This window comes from Sodiomyces alkalinus (assembly GCF_003711515.1).
Source record: "Sodiomyces alkalinus F11 unplaced genomic scaffold SODALscaffold_3, whole genome shotgun sequence".
Lineage (NCBI taxonomy): Eukaryota > Fungi > Ascomycota > Sordariomycetes > Glomerellales > Plectosphaerellaceae > Sodiomyces > Sodiomyces alkalinus.
Genome location: NW_021167081.1, coordinates 1,195,359 through 1,213,076, shown reverse-complemented (window position 1 = coordinate 1,213,076; position 17,718 = coordinate 1,195,359). Strand labels below are relative to the sequence as shown.

At 53.2% G+C, this 17,718-nt stretch overlaps 8 protein-coding genes across 8 annotated transcripts in view; 4 read left to right on the top strand and 4 right to left on the bottom strand.

Moving 5' to 3' along the window:
- The window catches only part of SODALDRAFT_377769 (hypothetical protein), a 2,972-nt gene extending 2,389 nt beyond the window's left edge, over positions 1–583 (top strand). The window contains exons 11-13 of the mRNA XM_028614930.1: positions 144–302; positions 370–450; positions 519–583. Of these exons, the coding sequence (XP_028467659.1) occupies positions 144–302; positions 370–450; positions 519–565 (287 nt within the window). The 3' untranslated portion in view covers positions 566–583. The remainder of the gene's footprint in view (positions 1–143; positions 303–369; positions 451–518) is intronic.
- A 1,347-nt stretch (positions 584–1,930) lies between these two features.
- On the bottom strand, positions 1,931–2,494 carry SODALDRAFT_139374 (hypothetical protein). Its single transcript, XM_028606777.1, has 2 exons — positions 2,310–2,494; positions 1,931–2,250 (listed from the first exon to the last, which is right to left on the bottom strand). The coding sequence occupies exons 1-2, from the start codon at positions 2,370–2,372 to the stop codon at positions 1,969–1,971; spliced, it is 345 nt and encodes a 114-aa protein (XP_028467658.1). The 5' UTR covers positions 2,373–2,494; the 3' UTR covers positions 1,931–1,968.
- Positions 2,495–3,881: 1,387 nt separating this feature from the next.
- SODALDRAFT_275290 (hypothetical protein) lies at positions 3,882–7,557 on the top strand (the record flags this gene model as incomplete). The annotated part of the gene is made up of 3 exons (XM_028607973.1): positions 3,882–3,999; positions 4,143–4,300; positions 4,441–7,557. 3 exons carry the CDS (start codon positions 3,882–3,884, stop codon positions 7,555–7,557), a joined length of 3,393 nt encoding a protein of 1,130 aa, XP_028467657.1.
- Positions 7,558–8,681: 1,124 nt separating this feature from the next.
- On the bottom strand, positions 8,682–9,861 carry SODALDRAFT_275126 (Di-copper centre-containing protein; the record flags this gene model as incomplete). The annotated part of the gene is made up of 4 exons (XM_028607964.1): positions 8,682–8,976; positions 9,035–9,262; positions 9,332–9,357; positions 9,469–9,861. 4 exons carry the CDS (start codon positions 9,859–9,861, stop codon positions 8,682–8,684), a joined length of 942 nt encoding a protein of 313 aa, XP_028467656.1.
- A 2,904-nt stretch (positions 9,862–12,765) lies between these two features.
- Positions 12,766–13,170, bottom strand: SODALDRAFT_139261 (hypothetical protein). Its single transcript, XM_028606776.1, has one exon. The coding sequence runs from the start codon at positions 13,077–13,079 to the stop codon at positions 12,801–12,803; it is 279 nt and encodes a 92-aa protein (XP_028467655.1). The 5' UTR covers positions 13,080–13,170; the 3' UTR covers positions 12,766–12,800.
- Positions 13,171–13,576: 406 nt separating this feature from the next.
- Positions 13,577–13,922, bottom strand: SODALDRAFT_331977 (hypothetical protein). Its single transcript, XM_028611594.1, has one exon. The coding sequence runs from the start codon at positions 13,869–13,871 to the stop codon at positions 13,692–13,694; it is 180 nt and encodes a 59-aa protein (XP_028467654.1). The 5' UTR covers positions 13,872–13,922; the 3' UTR covers positions 13,577–13,691.
- A 424-nt stretch (positions 13,923–14,346) lies between these two features.
- On the top strand, positions 14,347–16,349 carry SODALDRAFT_139235 (hypothetical protein). The gene is made up of 7 exons (XM_028606775.1): positions 14,347–14,614; positions 14,728–14,824; positions 14,933–15,173; positions 15,246–15,392; positions 15,472–15,589; positions 15,653–15,748; positions 15,859–16,349. The coding sequence occupies exons 1-7, from the start codon at positions 14,526–14,528 to the stop codon at positions 16,199–16,201; spliced, it is 1,131 nt and encodes a 376-aa protein (XP_028467653.1). The 5' UTR covers positions 14,347–14,525; the 3' UTR covers positions 16,202–16,349.
- On the top strand, positions 16,022–16,847 carry SODALDRAFT_139227 (hypothetical protein). The gene has a single exon (XM_028606774.1). It carries the CDS (start codon positions 16,206–16,208, stop codon positions 16,689–16,691), a length of 486 nt encoding a protein of 161 aa, XP_028467652.1. The 5' UTR covers positions 16,022–16,205; the 3' UTR covers positions 16,692–16,847.
- The last annotated feature ends 871 nt before the right edge of the window (positions 16,848–17,718 follow it).

Sequence of the window (17,718 nt, the reverse complement as noted above, 5' to 3'; positions counted from 1 at the left end):
ATTCGTTCATTCGTTCATTCGTTCATTCGTTCATTCGTTCATTCGTTCATTCGTTCATTCGTTCATTCGTTCATTCGTTCATTCGTTCATCGCTCCCCCTTCTCGAAAGCGAAACCCGCATCTTCCCATTCCTCTCTCCCCAGACCCTCGAGAAACCCCGGCAGGTGGAGATACGGTGGAGCATTTTCCCAAGCCAGCCACTCGATGGGCCAAGAGTCCGTTGCCGCCACGACTGTGGACAAGCGACGCGCTGATGCGTCTGTCCTATGCCCGCGGCGTCACCGCACTACACTATTTCCATCGTATTTTGCTACGATCATTCTTCTCGTGCATGTAATGCCGGATCTGTTTATCCCCAGTCTGTTTCAGAGAGGCGCACTGCCATCCAGTCCCTTTTCGGGGCAAAGACAGGAGCGGCTTGCCAACCCGAGCGCCCCGGGCTAGCCGCTTGTCACAAACTGCCGCCCAAACCCGTAATCGTCTTTTATTATTAACCGGTTGATATGGAACTTGTCCAGGCCCATCTACGCAGTATGTACCTACATGTACCGATGCAGACCAATGAACTGAATGGAAATGGTGCACTTCGTACGAAGGACGGACCACGTGGTGGGACATAGCGACTAATACCTCCTGCTGAGCACTTCCATGAGACATAATCAGCTTTGCTGACTCTGCAAAGAAAAAAAAAAAAAAAAGAAAAAAAAACCCCCCCGAACCAAAAGAAGGGGAAAACAATGCCGATTCTTCGGCTGGGAGGCATCCATCTTCACGGAGTGGCAGGCGCATACGAGTTGTTGTCTTGATTCCACACCCTTGACTAAGCGAATACGGGACACCAAGCTGTATTTAATAATGTCCTGCCCGTCCTCTGACTGGCCGATCGTCTATTCCTGGGGTAGGTAAGCCACATCCGTGCATTCTCCGGACATATGGGGGCACCCGCGGCCCAGAATGTTGTACATGTGCCTGCGTAATCCGGGAACCTATTTATTGGTTGGAAGGTCTTAACAACTGGATGAGACGGCGAAAAGAAGACATGCGGTAACGGAGTATTACGATGTATCTGCGGGAGCTCGTCTGTGATGAGATCCGTGCTTATCCGTACCTAGATCCCGTCGGGACGAATAAATACTTCGTACATTTGACTTAACAGTCCTGATCTGGATGTTCTCCCTATTCCCAAAAGCTTCTCCTCTGACGAACTATGGATTTCTTTCGATAATCCTGTTACTTGCATCATTAGTTACTCCTCAGCACCAAGATACTGTGAGACCACCCGCTGCATTTCCGGCGTCGCTGGAACCCGAGTCTTGTCCTAGCCTCCTAGGTCTCTCGCAGATTCACGAGGTCATTCGTCCCGATCGACTTTTCTTCTTCTGGGAATAACCTAAAAGACCTCCATCAGCTTGGGTGGCCTGGCCTGTCGGTACGGTGCGGTTTACGAGAGAGTAATTCAGACCAAGAACACCAGGTGAGTGTATAGACTTGTCTATCGGACGCAAAGCTGTGTAAGTCGTACCCAGCCTTAACCTTGGCCCTTGGCATATGCGTACATTACGAGTCGATGAGGAAGAGATGCCCGAGTCATTCATTCTCGCCCGGGGCGTTGTCACTTCTCTTCTCTTTGGGGCCCGCACTAACAAGACTTGAACTCGTTACTCAGTACCGCCAGATTACGTCTTCCACCATTGACCGCTATTGGAAGCCGAGAATACAAAGCGGCGTGTTTTCTGCTGGTTGCATCTAGATCGGTTTACTTTAACCTTACTCATCCCCGTTTGTTCCACGGATGCTTTGTTATTACAGGCGACCTAAGTTCCGTTTGGATTCCTCCCTTTCATCTTCTATATCTCATACTCTCCTTTATCAACATATCCCGCCATTCTTGAGCGCCTCGCCTCCTCTCTTCCTCCTTCCTCTTCGCCATCTTTCTCGTCGCGGTTTCACTCTCGGACTCACATCGCCTCATCGACATCTCATTCTTCCTGGAAACGCGTCAACATTCCTCCGAATTCGAGCATCCGAAGAATCCGAGACACCCAACTGCGGCTCCTCTCCCCTAGGTACCCATTGATCCCGCCCGATACGCTCACCGGAGATGAGGCTCATGAGCACCGATTCGACCGGCTCGGGCACAAAGGGGACAGGTCGCAAACGAGGTATGGTTTTGGCTGTTGCTATGGCGGTGCCCTCGTATTCCTTTTCTTTTTCCTTCCTTTCTTCCCTTTTTCCTTCCTTTTTCTCTTCCTGTTTTTCCCCCGCTAGGTTATTCCGTCCCTCCCCCCTTCTCTTGTTCTGAGACTTACTTTACGTTTCTTTCTCCTCTCCTCTCCTTTTTCTTTTTTTTTTCTTAGCCCCACGTCATCCATGATGATCCCTCGCCGCCGGACTTGGAAAATTGCAAGTTTTCTGTGTTGAATCCTCTCGTTTTGTTGCAAGTGCAGGGAAACATATTTGGAGAGGCTGGGGGCATCCCAGGTAACGCTCGAGAATTCTTGGGATGTCGTCACACCCCGACGGTCACTCTACGGTGACAAGGGGGGGTCCAAGTCGGTGAGGTTGTGGCACGGAACAGGGTGCGAAAGGGAGTTACCGTTCCCCGGGCACGTCAGATATGTTGCAGCGATCTCAACCCCTTGCCCAATCTCCCACTAGCCTGGACCCCACTGGACGATGTCGGGTCTGCTGTCCCACCGTTCATTGGCGCCAAACGAAGCAGGGTCTGGTTATCTGGCCATACCCTTCCCAGACCAAGTCGTCAGCGCGAAATTGTGGTACCACACAGATCCAGCAAGAACCTCTCAGCACCATTGGTATTTTGGGGGATGGTTTACTCAGCCTCTTTGTAATACGCAACCTACATGCCACATGCTTCCCGTATGAGATGAGGTGTCCATACGGATGCCGGTACTCCGTACGCCGCGTCCTTTGGTGGCAGCCCACCACGCTACACTTATACCTACCTTACCTTGCACACATACGCACACACAGACTTGCACTCGCACAACGCACATGTACCTAGGAGGTCCTGGGAAGCGTTGTGGGACACATCAGCTTACAGTACTTCATAAGGTACCTGTAACGCATCCACCCTCAGCGCAGTCCGCTAGCAATTAGTGGCTCTTTCTTCCGTAACGGTCTTCCCATTAATTCTAGGTACTATCGTGTGTACTATTTATTGCTGGCGTCCTTTCCACTTCTGACCCTTGCTCCTTCCACCTGCGTCGCACTCCCCACTTCAGAATCCCCCCTCTTCAGTTGTTCTTTCTCTCTTTTCCTCCTTGGCCAATTATTATCTCGCATCCCCTTGTGTAATGCCGATTGTTCCCTGACACGGGAGGGCTACGGAGTACAGAGTACTTGATGGGACGTATGGAGGGTGCTTACGACTAACTGATCTCCCAACCTGGATAGTCCTGTCGTTTATGTCCCAGTTTTCTGGCAGTCACCGCGATCTGTCCAAATCTCCGTTTTCCTCTCCCTCTTCCTCTTTAACCACCTCGACGCCGGCCTCCTCTCCGCCCCGCGACGATTCGCCAGTTTTCCTCGCCGGTTCTGACGACAACAATCAGTATCGAGCCTCCAGGAACAACAAGGTTTCCAGCATATCCGACGCCGCCAAGCCTCGGCCTGCCGCTGCCCAGCCAGACCCGGAGCCATTTCCAGTTCTTCCCACCTCGGACCTGCCATCAAGTTCTTTTGGCCAGCGCCCCAGCACTCCGCCCAGAACTCAGGTTCGCTCGGCGCCCGATTCTGATGCGTCACCTGTCAACGGATCGCCTTTAAGTACATCGGGAAGCCCTTCCACTGGCCGTCGTCGCCCAAGGAACAACAGCAACCGCCCACTCTCGCTTGTACAGACATACCAACCGCCCCTCATGGATGTCACCGAGGACACCATTCCGGAGCTACAGCCCATCTTCACGTTCCTCAACAGCCATGCGAACAAGCTATACCAGGAGGGTTATTTCCTAAAGCTTGACGACCAAAATACACGTGCGTTTCCTCACCCTTCGTCACCTGCCTCTTGCCCCCCTTCCCTTCGGCAGTTTTGCCCCATTCAGGGGTTACCCTCATCAAACACGTGCTCGTCTGGATATTTTCCCTCGTGGCATTGAAGTCTGACATGTGCATCTCAGAGGGCCGTCCCAACCCAGATCGCACCTGGACAGAATGTTTCGCCCAGCTCGTCGGCACGGTCCTATCCCTCTGGGATGCCGCTGAGCTCGATGCAGCTGGCGAAGACGGTGAAGTGCTGCCAAAATTCATTAACCTGACGGACGCCTCTATCAAAATGGTATGTGTTGCTGCAAATCACGCCATTCCGCTCAGCCCCCCATTGCTGCCGGCACCACGGCCGGACCTTTTTTATTAGGTTACTTCGATATGTGCAGTTATATGGACTACTAGCTGACGGAAATCTGGGCATCGTGGCAGATTGAATCGCTTCCTACGAGGTCGAACGACGAACAACCCTTGCAGAACATCCTCAGTATCTCTACCGCAGGCAGGAACCGATATCTCCTCCACTTCAACTCCCACCAGTCACTCATCCAATGGACGGCCGGCATTCGTCTAGCCATGTACGAGCACTCTACTTTGCAGGAAGCCTATACGGGCGCTCTAATTGCCGGCAAGGGCAAGACCCTCAACAATATTAATATCGTCATGGAAAGAGCGAAGTTCAAGACGGAAGAATGGGTCAGGGTTCGATTTGGCGCTGGAGTTCCTTGGCGGCGGTGCTGGTGTGTTATCACACCGCCCGACGAGAAGGAATATCAGAAACAACTGAAGGAGCTGAAGAAGCGGTCGCCATACGACCGCTCACCCGTGCCGAATCTCAAGGGCGATATCAAGTTCTACGACACGAAAGTGGAGGGTAAGAAGCAGAAGAAAGCCAAGCCGATCGCTTCGATTACCGATTCGTACTCTGCGTATGCCATTTACCCTCAGGCCAAGTCGCTCGTGGATGCTTCGACGCTTCTCAAGATTGAGGGCAATATCACCATCCACTCGGAACCGCCTTCTTCAACGGAGGGATTTGTTTTCATCATGCCGGAAAACCACCCCATGGTTAGCGGTTTCGAAATGCTTCTTCGTTTTCTCTTTCCGACGTGGGATACCTTCAACCTCTACGGTCGTCCCGGGCGGCTTGTTGCCAGCGTCCTGGATCCGAGGTCACTCATGTTCGCCATGCCCAAGAGCAAGAGATACGGCTATATGGACATTCAAGATGTGTCCGGCTTAATATTGACCGAAGGGAGCTCCTCTTGGTCCGAGCGGGAGTGGCGAAAGCAACTCAAGGAACTCACCGGACAGAAGATGAACTCGATGGACGATTCGCCCGAGCCCAAATCGCACAGCAGGAACAACAGCAGGAGTAACAGTCGCCTCAGCAACCGCCTCAGCGCCGGGAACGGGTCGCCCAGCCAGCAACCAAAACCCCGCGTTGGATTCGCCGACGAGGGGCCATCAGCCATGAATACTGCCAACCCATCGGGCCCTAACACGCACGGCTACGGCGCTTTCCGTCCGCAACCCGTAGGAGGGTTTGACAACGACCCGTATATGAACGCAAATGGCCAACGCCAGCCCATCGCCATGAGGAGTATCATGCGTGATAGGGCTGGAACCCTGGAAGGAATGAGCTCAGACGACGAGCAGCTCTCTCGCAATACCCCGCCTCCGCTCGAGACCCTGCGCAACCTGCAGACCCCAGAGCCGGTATCCCAGCCTCCAGCATTTAACCACGGACCCCGGTCCAGGCCGGTGAGCAAGCCATACCACTCTCCTGATCTTCGAAAGGCCAACAGCCGGCTTTCCAATTCCACCTTGTCTCACATGGTCAAGGCTGGCGGGCTCGCGCTCCCAAGCGGAGACCATCCTGGCGGCCCTCATTCCGAAGGGAGAAGGGACGGGGACAATGCCGCGTTCGCGCAACCATCGGTACATCCTCACGCCAGCCCTATAGGAGCCAATGCTAACGAGAACGGACCCAATGAAGCTATGAGGCCCCCCGGCTCCGCGCTCCCTGCGATCCCGCTCTTGAATCAACAAATGTCTAGGCCCCAGCTAGCTCAGCCCGGGTATGGCCCTCCGCCGAACCCTGGGCCCCACAGCCCCATGCCTCCCAACTATCAACAGGGCGGCCCAGGCGGCGGTCCTCTGCAGCCACCGTACAACAACTTTTCCCGCCCGGATGGAGCCCGAACACCTCCCATGGGCGGGCCTGGCCGTGTACCCACACCGGAGACGAGAGGTCGAGGTTACGGACAGCCACCGCCTCAGTTCCGGGATCAGCGACCGCACACCACAACGGCCGACGCATCAGCCGCCCGGGGAGGCCAGCTGGAGACGTCTCCGCCCATTCATCGCAAGCCAGTGGGCGGAAGGACACCGGCTTCGGAGCAACCAATTCACCGCCAGTTCAGTGAGCGAAGCGTTGCGAGTAGTCGTTATGATGACGGTTCCTCCGTTACCAGCCCGGACTATGCCAGCACTCATAAGTCTAGCGAGACTCAGGAATCGGTGGATCGACCTCGGGCGGGCGTGCTGAAGACGGTTGGTAGCGAGCCTCCCGTGCCGCCAGTCCCGAACGCTGGTTACGACATTCCGGATGTCAACTTTGGTCCTACCATGAATTATGGTGCCAGTCCGCGAAAGCAACCGGCTACACTGGTGAATCCTGATGGCCACCAACCTTACTCTCCTGCCATGGCGGCTCGTCATAACGCCGACGATATGGATGACGCTGGGCGGGGGCTCCGGCAACCGGGAGCCGGCCAGGGCGGACACAACCGTACCCCGTCCAACCAAGCTTACATGAGACGGTCGAAAACTCCGGAGCCGTTTGTGGGCCGGCGACGCTCTTCGCAGGATCTCTTGACGCATCTGAGGCGTAACTCGGCTGACCTGCTTCAGCGGCCAGGCTCTCGAGGTGCCAACCACGCTCTAGACATTGGAAGCTCGGGGGAGATGGCGTCTCACTTATCGGCACGAGAACAGGAGCAGATCGCACGGATGACGGGCGCGCCCCTTGTCAACGTGGCCGGGGGAGGCGGTGGCACTAGGCCCCAGTCTCCCGGCGGTGGGCTGCTCGGTACAATCGAGGCTCGAGAGCGAGAGAGGCAGCACATGAAGCAAGGACTCAACAACCAAGCCGTCCAGCACGCAGCTCATCCACAGCAACAGCAGATGCACCAACAGCCCCCGTTCCCGCAGCAAGGGTATTCGCAGCCGATCTACGCTCAACCAGGCTGGCAGCCGAATAACATGGGTCGCGGCGGCGGGCCAGGCCCGTACGGGCTCCCTCGGCCGCAACAGCAACCGCCGTATGGTGGGGCGCCCATGCCACCGCAGCAAGGCGGTGGGTACAGGCCGATGCCTGCTCCTCCGGGCCGCATGCGACAGGGACCGCCACCGCCTTTGGGCCCCATGCCGCCACTACCTCACGGCCAGTTCGGTGGGGGGTCTCGCCCCCAGTCGCCGGCAAGTCCCTATGGTCCGCGACCTCAACCAGGCTATCGCCCTCCACATCAAGGCCATGCGTTCTAGAGTGGGTTAAGGATGAACCCGAAAGCGAAGCGAACAAATATCTCAAGGCTGAGACGTGGTAACAAGGGGGGGCCCCTCGCCAAAGCAACGCAAGATTTGTTGTCTTATGACGAGATGAGGATTGGCGTTTACGGGCATTTGGATTTGGCGGGATAAAAACGACGATAGAGAGGATATTGTTCATCATGTCATCAAAAATAGGTCCGGCATATGAGGCGAAAATTCGTCACTTGTTTGCTTCTCTTTTCTGTTCGTGACACCCACCGCAAGGTCAAGGAGCATATGAACCGGTTAGAAACAGACGCGAACAAATTGAGACGATGTCAAGAACTTTAAACTTGTTTCCTCTTTTCCCCAGCTGGCATCTGTGATGAACTGCGAAGTATGATAATACAAACCGGGAAAATCCAGCCCGCCCTGGCCCCTGCAGAATGCAATCCGATAGATGATAATGTAACATAAACTCGGCATATCGGACCTGAAGAGCACTTGTGCAACTTGCCAAAGTCCCATTGGGAAGTGGAGGAAGAGACTAGACGTCCCAGAAACCGGGGTCGTTTTATTAACCGGGTTTTTGATAGTAGGGACACCCGGTAGTGATCCTGGGTGGTAAAACCCGCCTGCCTAGACAGGGGTTGAAACCCTCGGCTTCCAGGGGATAATTACCTGCGGCGCAGCAGCTGATGAAGTTGGACGGAGATGACAGCCTGCCTGGGTCATGATACCGGAGCATACCAGCGCTGTGGTATCAAGGGCTGGACGTCCCCCTATTTTTGGCCGCCTGACAAAGCATACATGCGTTCGTTGTACATTGTATGCTTTAGGTACGCGAACCATGCTTGCGGTGTTCCATTCCGTACTTTGGTTGGCGAGGAGACAGCGCAAGGAGAGGCTGGTTCAGAGATAGGGAGGGTGTGAAGAAACACTTGGCGTGGCGACGGGTCCAACCAAGTTGGACGGGTAAACCACCCAATGGAGAACTAAAACTGGGCTGTATGATGCTCTCTATATTATTACTAACTTGGAATGTATGTGCGCATGAATGTTCTCTATATGTGACGCAAATGAGCCATTGCCAGGTCGGCACAGCCTCCAAGAATGCAATCCATTGGGAGTTGAATTATCTAGACGTAAATATAGCACAGGGGCTCGCCGCTGAGAGTGTCGAACATGGACTTGATGGGCAGGTGGGGGCCGAGCACGCCCATGTCGAGGATATCATCGACGGTGGCGTCGGGGCTCGGGGGCATGTTGCGGAAGGTGCGGGTGCCGGCAATGGTGTCGGCTTCCCTGGGGTGGAGGACCTGCCAGATCCAGTAGACGCGGTCGATCATGGCGTGGTGCTGGTAGAAGGCGGGGTCGTTGAGCGAGGTGAAGACGTCGGAGCCGTCTCCGCCCATGGAGTAATGGCCGGCGCCGCTGTGTGGAGAGAAGCGAGGTCAGCCATGGAATAGATGAAGCAAAAGTGTGTACGTACTGCAGGCGAAGGGTTCCCTGGGGACCCTGTAGCTCATCCTGGAAGGCGGCGATGGTTGCCGAGTGGTCGCCCATGAGGATATCGTAGAGGCTCTCAGCAGTGAAGTATGCCGAAGCGGCGTTGGTGAGGTCGCGGCGTTGGCACCGGGGGTTATAGTCGAGTTGGTTGGTCATCAGGGGCAGGTAGCCGTCCATGGCAGGGCGGATAGGGCCGAGGTTGATGGTGAAGCTGGTTGTCGGGCGTCAGTCTGACTTGTCTGTATTTCTAGTCGTATAGAAGCGGGACGAGGAAACTTACTCCTTGAACGGGCCGCTCTTGACGCACTAGTAAGGATGGTATGTGGTTTAGTACTGGGTGTTCAAGCCATGGCGAGGGAAACTTGGAAAGAGGATGAAAAGAGAAAAGAGAAAAGAGAAAAGAAAAAAAGCACTTACACCACCGCCCTCGCCGGAGGGGAGCCAGACACGTCCTCCGCCAACGAGACTGCCGTTGTGGGCAAAGTACTCGCCATCTCCGCCCAAGCTGGTGTCGCTGCCATCGAAGACGGGCGACGCTGCCAGGTTGTCCTGGTACTTGAACCAGTTCCAGTAGGGCAGGGCGCCCTTGTAGCCGCAGTCGTTGCGGAGGGTCTCCTCCCAGAGGAACATGAGGTACCTGTGCCAGGTGAGGAAGTTGCCGGTGCCGTGGATGAAGTCGGTCAGGCTGAGGTGGATGGCGACGAAGTCGTCGAAGTAGTTCTGGGCGGCCGAGAATTCGGGGGCGCGGGTGGGGAGGCGCCAGAGGCACTGGACCGCCTTGATGTAGTCCTTTCTCTCGCACTTGGACATGTGCTCCCTGGAAGGCGCGCGATGGCGAGTAAGCATCAAGAAGAGGGTATTGAAAGGCCAAAACGAGAAGAAAATGAATAAAATAAATAAATAAAAAAGAAAATAAAAAAGAAAATAAAACACTCTACTCACCAGTCCCTTCGGAGACGGGCATTGGCCAGAGAACAGCCATTGCTGCGCTTCGCGACACCCGATTCTTCTGCCTCCTGGAGAGTCTTCAATGCCAGAGCCTGGAAGTCCTCAATGGTCTGGGGGTTCTCCAAGTCCACTTCAGTCGTCGGTACCGGGTCGGTAGGGGCGGCGGCGACCAGACCAGAGCCCAATGCCAGGCCGGCGGCGACGATGTTGGAGAAACGCATGTTGGCGGGGGAGGGGGGAGGCCTTGTGACGAACGTTTCGGACTTGCGTGATCTGGAGGAGGAGAATGTGAGAAGAAGGCAAGGCGTCGTGCTTGTTCCCTTGACGACCACGGGATGATTCGCGGGTTGTAAGTGAAGCGACGCGTGGTCGCAACGTGGGAGTTATATACAATATAATTAACATGCACAGCTCCTGGGGCGGCAACGCCCGCTTATTCGTACCCGCAGACCCCGCTCAATATTTCAGATTCTCCGAATCGTTCTGTCGTACAGATCGAATCCACACCCAAGAGCCCCCAAGATAGAGGGTGGGTTGCCCTCGAGTGGGTGCTTTTCCGACCAACGAGCTCATCAAAACTCCATAACGTACAGTAGCTCTTGATATCCAAGGCGAATTGCACGAATTACTGCTTACGAGGCGTTCGGTACTATTGTTCTTAGTATCTAAAAAGGACATAAGGCATCACATTACGACTAGTGATCAGATCGGAGGATTCTTACATCCATCTCTCCGAACGAACTTTTGGAGGCTGTAAATACTCCGTTTATCAGCTGTTGTTTTAGCCCGAACAGTATGTAGGGTTAAAGTGGCCGGTTCGAGCCGTAGTCATAATCAAAAGCATCCACATCTGGGAACGAGCAGGGCTGTGAGTGGTGCGAGTGTGTCCGGCGAAGTGATGGTGGGAAGGGCACGTGTGTAACGCGGTATGGAATCCGGAGAATCGAGCTGGGGAAGAAGGCAAAAGAGGCGAAGAAGGGCTGTGGTATTTTCATGTCGCCAAGGGGCCAAGAAGATGTAGTAATTTGGCCTGTTGGCTTGGTGTTCGGCATCTCCTGGGTTTCTCTTACTCTTAGTACTTGTTCGTCCTCTTCTCTCTCTTTTTTTTCTTTTTTTGTTCTGTTCTTTTTTCCCCCTCCCTGGGCAGAAGGATCGGATTATTCCGGCCGTTCTTCAGAAGGGACCCCTGGATTCTGCGCACGGGGGACACGAGGCAATGCAGAATGATTGGAAAGGCGGAGATTTAGCGTACGCCCTCATCTGTGCGGCAAAAGCAAAGTTGGTCATTCATCTGGAAAGTAGGAATATGTCGGTATGAGTACGAGATAAATACTCCGTACCCCGTAATGTAAGTACCGTAGGTAATACAGTAAGGTAAGGTAGGTAATGTAAGTAATATCCGTGATACTCTCTCTCTCCTTCTCTGTTGATGTTTTGTTGGTGGCGAGCGTTGGCGAACGACTTGGACAATGCTACTACGTTGTAAGGTATAAGGTAAGGTTGATTACATTCCATCCTGACCAAGTCCCTGACGAAGCGCTCCTCTGACGATGAAAGAACTCGCTGGCGGATCTATAAATGTAACCTCAGTCCCGAATTACCGGGCGGCGTTGGTGTGTGTTTTCTTATTTTCCCCTTGTCCCCCTTGTTCCCCTTTTTCTTCTGTTTCTTCTTTTTCTCTCCTGGTTTCTCTTTTCGCTTTTAAGCGGTTTCAAGGTGTCATCCCCTCATTCTTGTCTGCATGAAGTATATTAATTTGAAGCAGGATTTGAATTGAGCCGAATAAACAAGATTACAATCGATGAGACGTTGTACTGCGAGCTGCGAGGGGGCCTCATATAAACACAATGACCAGCTTTGCCATGTGCATTCGTACTTTGTACGAACGGAGTACAACGTACAGAAGTGTGTACGTCGAGTACGACCTAGGTACGAAGGAAAGATGGGATGATCTCCCAGACTTGCGTCTACCCGTGCCCGAGCGTACAACCTGGGCTGCAACGGGGTATCCGGATCGACAGCCAGAAGGTAGGTCCGTGGCATTATTCAGGACTGCTGTGCCACTCCGCCTGTGTTTACTTTATGTAAGGAGGCTTTCCTTCCCGTAACGTTGTTGTTGTATGGGGGATGTACGAAGAAGATACCTTACCGTAGGTACGTTGAATGTACGTTGTACTCTGTAGTCCGTCCTCGAGTTCGCCATGTACTTCGTACCTTACTCTGTAATTACGAAGTACTCCCCCCTGGTTCCCCCGCTCCTCACCAGCATCCCCAGGTTTCAGTGTGCAGCGTTGCATCTGCCAAGGACAAGGGTCAAGAAAATATGATCGATCTCGTTCTGTCTGAATATGTGATAGGTATGACCAAGAGTTGGTGTGCTTCGATTCTACACGTGTAGAAGAAATAAAGACATTTCCACCATGAAATATGAATGTACGAAGTACGAAGTACGTTGTACGAACAACATACCTCACCAGGTACATAATTAAGTACAACGCACTCCGCGGTAGCCGCAGCCTAAAAAAGCTGTTCTGTTGTCCCCGTCTCTAGGTAAGGTAGAGTACCGCACTAAAGAGATGATGTTACCTTTAGGAAATGACCCTGCGGCTGCCGCGACCGTACATTCGCACTACCTGGATAATCAGGCCGCTAGGCCGTGAGAAGTGGGCCAGAACTCCATACAGTCGGTACAGTTCTGCTCCTTTTCCCGCATTCGGCCCATTTAGTAACCAGTCAAAAACAAGGCCGCAACGGAGGCTAGGTAACTTAGTTAGGAGGAGCAATATTGAACGGGGTGGCTTCTAGTATGCTTGGCAGCTGACCGACAATACACTTATTCTTATTTCCACCACTTCCATTGCGAACGGACGGCCTTGCTGAAGAACGAAGCGCGAGGATCTCTCTCTTCGTCTAGGTACCGTAGGCACTAAAAAGATCCACCCCCAGGTTTCCAACGAGGTATATGTACATACGTGCGTAATTTCTCCATTACCTTCGTACACGTATATAACCTCCGTACAGGAAGATCGAGGAAGAAGAAAGAACTGAAGCAAGGATCCCTTTTCGATCGATCGTATCATTGGATGGGCGGCGCAGGGATTGGAAATTTGCACAACGTATGTACGCAGCAGGCATCACTGTGAGAAGGAAAAGGAAAAAAAAAAAGGGGAGACTGGACCTGAGCTAGGTTGCCCCATTTTTACGTTACGAAAGTAGGTACGGATCCTTCCCAGTGCGCAAAAAGCCAAGGGGACACGGAGTCCGGAGTACGTTGTAAGAGGCCAAAAATGGGGTCGTATGCGGGTAAAGGAACAAAGGGAACTTTTGTGGAGGCACGGGACCCCAGTTTTTACCGTTTACACTGTGTTGGTGAAACGAAGGTCCTTCCCGACCCGGCAGTTAGGCCACTAAAAACACTAATATAAGGCACACTAAGATACACACTAAGAAGGGGGAGATTTCTTCAGATGACAAAGTGAAGGGGGGATAATAAGTGAGGTACATATGTAGGTATGTTGAACGCCGACTCAAATTTCTTACGCTTCATCCTACGCTGCTAGGGCTGAAGCTGAAGAATCGACCAACCAGCCAGGTCTCTCTTCATGCGGTGTTCCACGATGCTGCATGAGCACATGTGCCTAAACAAGGGTTAGCAGTGTGACCGGAGGAGTGTTCATGCGTGTATCTTAAACTTACGTAGCAAGTGCACGTTGTAGGAATTTTCGAGGGGTAGAAACGGGCTGCAAGTGGGCTAAAATGTGTAGGAAATCGCAGGCTTGCCCGCCCAGGGAGCTGGTTGAGGCTTGAGAGCTGGGGTAATTAGGTATTAAGGTCTCACTGCGGTGGAACAAAGTCAGGTACCTTAGGTACATACACGGCACGCAGACACACAGACATAAGGCAGGGCAAGGATTTGGAAGGGCTTTGCCGTCCCCCAAGACGGACTAAACATGCAAATTCGTTCACACCGCGGTACTCGGGACCTGCTCGCTACCGTAAGACTGAGAGAATGGCGTTATCCGAGCGCTCAAAATTGAGACATATTTCTGTAGGCCCTGCCAGCCTTGTCTTGCTTCGAGGGCTTTTTGTGTGTTGGAACTTGGAACTACCTAGGTGTAAGGCAGGGGGGAACTGCAGAACGGCTGCATCAGACCGGGGACGGAAATAGAGTCGCTATCGTTCACCTTGACTGCTCATTACGCTGTAACACACTCTCTACTCTTATTTTTCTCTCTCCTTCATTTTCATGCTCCCTTATATACCGTACCTGCAGCCCGGTTGCGGAGAGTTCTGCTGTGTCATCTGCTGACCTCTTAATATCCATCGGCATCTCGCGTATGCCGGCGCTCCTGTCTCGGTCTCGTTTTTTTGCATTTGTTTTTTTACATTCTACATCCTCCGGCTTCGAACTCATCCGTCCCGAATAAGATAATATATTCAGACCGACCCAGACAGACGGATACCACGCGCCCTTGGAGGAGAGTGACGAGTGACGACTCTCCTATCGTCCCATCCGTTCCGTCATCATGTCTTCCGGACCGCCTCCAGATATTGACCCGGCCTACGCGGCTGAGACCAACTTCCCCCGCATGATGGCGATCAACGGTACATTCCAGTGCGTCTCGTCCTACCTCGCACAGCATTTTCCATCGTCCCGTTCCCGCTCCCGTTCCCGAGTTCGAGTTCGAGTTCGACTTGTCTTCTAATGGGTGGCTTTCTCTCTATCAGCGGAATCGCCATCATCTTCCTCGCTCTTCGCATCTACGTCCGGTCGTGCTTGCTCAAGTCGTTCGGCATTGATGATGTGGTCATGATCATGGCATGGGTACGTTCCCGGGATGGGCAACATGGCAAAAGAACGCCCCCTTTTTGTCGCACGCGAGAGAAAGGAACAGGAGGAGTCGACGAGGGGATGAAGCTGACCAGGAAATAGTTGTTTCTCTTTGGAGGTGGCATGGTGACGCAAATCATTGCCGGCACACACGGAGCATTGGGCCGCCATGCGGATGCCGTGACCGTCGAGGAGATGGAGATGTACGGCATGATGAGCTTCGTGCAGGGTGTCTGTATGACGGTCACCAGCATTTGCCTGCTCAAGTTCTCCATTGCCCTGTCGCTACTCCGGCTCAACAACACCAACAAGTGGTACAAATGGATCCTTTGGGGTCTGATGGGTACGACTCGATTCTCTTTGACGGCTTGACACCTGATCACACAAATCACTCAAACTAACACTCCGGGGACAGCGTTCATCTTCTGCTACATGATCATGGGCTGGGTGTCTCTCCTAGCCTTCTGCAAGCCGGTCGAGGCCCACTGGGACAAGGAAGTGTTCAAGACGGCCACGTGTTACCCGCGTGAGACGGCAAACTTGTTCGCATCATTGAACACAGGTAAGCGGGCCCCCAAGAGCGTCCGCAGCGGCATCCCTCCCTGCACTCCGAGTTGGTTTAATGTTGACAATCCCTGCAGCCTTCAATATATTCACGGATGTCGCCTTCGCCACGATCCCGATTCCGATGCTCTGGTCGTTGCAAACCAAGCTGCGTGTGCGGATTTACCTTATTGCCATCTTCAACCTTGGCTACATGTACGAACCCTTCCTCTCTGTTTGTTTCCTAAACCTTGGATCAAAACTGATGGGAATACACAGCGCTGTGGGTATCGGTATTGTCAAGCTTATCTTCCAGCTCGTCACGCGTGGCGACCCTGACAAGACGTTCAACAACTGGATCCAGTTCTTCGGACTGTACGTCGCCTTCCCTCCTTTTCTTCCGCCCCTTCCTTGGATCTTCCCTCTTCCCCATTCCAAGCTGTGCTGGAGGGAACAAAACTAACAGGACGACCCAAATCATCCAGACTCCAGCAAAATGTCGGCATGATCACCGCCTGCGCTCCGATGCTTAAGCCGCTCGTCGCCAGGACGCTCAAGCTCCAAACCTCGTACGCATCTCCGACCGGTCCCAGCGGCTACGGCAACCGGCAAAGGCCATCTGCGGCGGGTTACATCCGAGAAGAGACGTCGGGATTCGAAATGTCCAAGCTCCAAGGGGGCGTCAGCGATCCGTACCACACCACTGTCAAGGGTGGCATCAGCGACGACGGCAGCGAGACGTCCATCTTGGCTGAAAACCTGCAGCACAGGGTCATGAAGCACACGGAGATTACGGTTGAGGAATCGAGTCCGAGGAATCGCAGTTGATGTGATGACACGGCGCGCACCGATCGCGCTGGGTTCGGGGGAGGGAGTTTCTGGAACACGACGCGGGAAAGGGGCCAAGGCACAGAGGAAAGCGGGGACGGGAATGGAAAAAAAAAAAGGAAAAAAAAAGAAGAAAAGAAAACGACAGATAAACCCCCGAGAGAGGGTAATGGATGTTGGGTCAGCGGATATTCGACCATGTATTAATTATTCAGGGACGGTGTCGGGTTTTACGGAGGATTGGGAGCGATGCGAGTACTCTTCTTGTGCCTTGAGACGTCCACTTTCTACAAATCATGACGGCATGCCAAATGGGAATACCTCACTCTGTTACCACACATGTATGTCGTTTGCTTCGACTGCTTCGACGTGCATTCCGACTAGGGCATCACCAAACGGGCGTATACCCCGGTCCCGTTGTGGAGGTACGGTACTCGGGGAGTCAGTCCATGCGTCGATACAGCTGAAAAACCAGCGGTGTACGTCATGACCGGTGGGGATTCGCCAGTTCTTTGCGTTTATCGCTCGCGGTTAACCGGTAGTCGCTAATGTATCTGTGTAGTCCATAGTGATGGCTGTTAACCCTTTGGGCGCTCTATAACCTCATACGTCTAGTTCGTTCACTCGCAGACTCACAACCTCAACCCTAACCCTCTTGAAATTGGAGAAGCAAGCAAGTTGGCATTCAATTATTTTCATCCAACTGTCATCTCACTGTTGTCTTGTTCTTACAAGAAGCTTAGGAAGAGGCCGCGCAGGACGGGAGGGTCAGGGCAGCGATACCTTAAGGTACTCGAAGAAACAGCGCCGGTCAAGGGGAAGTACCTTACACAGACGTACGGATACTTGATAAGGTAGGGCTGATTGTCTGAGAGCCGACGGAGCCGTCTACCGTTTTTAGCTTCAACCGTTTGGCTGATGTTTGACTGCGAGTACCTTATGTTAGGTACCTTACTGATACACCTTCGAGCGAAACTACCTATCTTCCGGTGTTAGCTTACATGTTCGAGTTGAATGCACGGACCATCTATCTGACGGTACCTAGCGGTACCTCAAGTCATGTGATGACGCTCTTTGAAAGTGCCACAAGTGGCCGTTTGCAACGCTGACCGGCTTCAGTCTTAGGTACTATGAAGTACTTTCATCATCCAATCACATTTTACGGGCTGACACCGTGCACCAACGGTGAATTACGGAGAGGTACATATATGACGGGATCTCCGCACTTGCCTAGCGCCCCCTGTGAATATCGTTCATAGGCATAATACTGCTATTGAATGATGTCTCGCAAGCAGCGACGACGAATTTCCACCGACGCGGCTGGAGAGTTTATCGCTCGCGATTTTATTCGAGCCTCCTCTGCAAGATATCGCGATATCATCACCAATAACTTCTCGCGTTTCTCAAGAAACCTTCAAATTACAATAACGACCAAACAATGGCAAGTCGACCGAGATACGTTCAACAAAGGGGTCACGCCGACAAAAGGACCCAAATAGGGCCTTGGACTACACGTG

Bases quoted from the DNA above. Each gene is read 5' to 3' on its own strand.
- SODALDRAFT_139261 (XM_028606776.1), bottom strand. From the start codon at position 13,079: ATGATACGATCGATCGAAAAGGGATCCTTGCTTCAGTTCTTTCTTCTT.
- SODALDRAFT_139374 (XM_028606777.1), bottom strand. From the start codon at position 2,372: ATGGATGACGTGGGGCTAAGAAAAAAAAAAGAAAAAGGAGAGGAGAGG. The intron at 2,251-2,309 runs GTAAGTCTCAGA...GGGGAAAAACAG, and splicing joins AGAGGAGAAAGAAACGTAAA to GAAGAGAAAAAGGAAGGAAA.
- SODALDRAFT_139235 (XM_028606775.1), top strand. From the start codon at position 14,526: ATGTCTTCCGGACCGCCTCCAGATATTGACCCGGCCTACGCGGCTGAG. The intron at 14,825-14,932 runs GTACGTTCCCGG...ACCAGGAAATAG, and splicing joins TGGTCATGATCATGGCATGG to TTGTTTCTCTTTGGAGGTGG. The intron at 15,393-15,471 runs GTAAGCGGGCCC...CAATCCCTGCAG, and splicing joins GTTCGCATCATTGAACACAG to CCTTCAATATATTCACGGAT.
- SODALDRAFT_139227 (XM_028606774.1), top strand. From the start codon at position 16,206: ATGACACGGCGCGCACCGATCGCGCTGGGTTCGGGGGAGGGAGTTTCT.
- SODALDRAFT_331977 (XM_028611594.1), bottom strand. From the start codon at position 13,871: ATGTACCTAAGGTACCTGACTTTGTTCCACCGCAGTGAGACCTTAATA.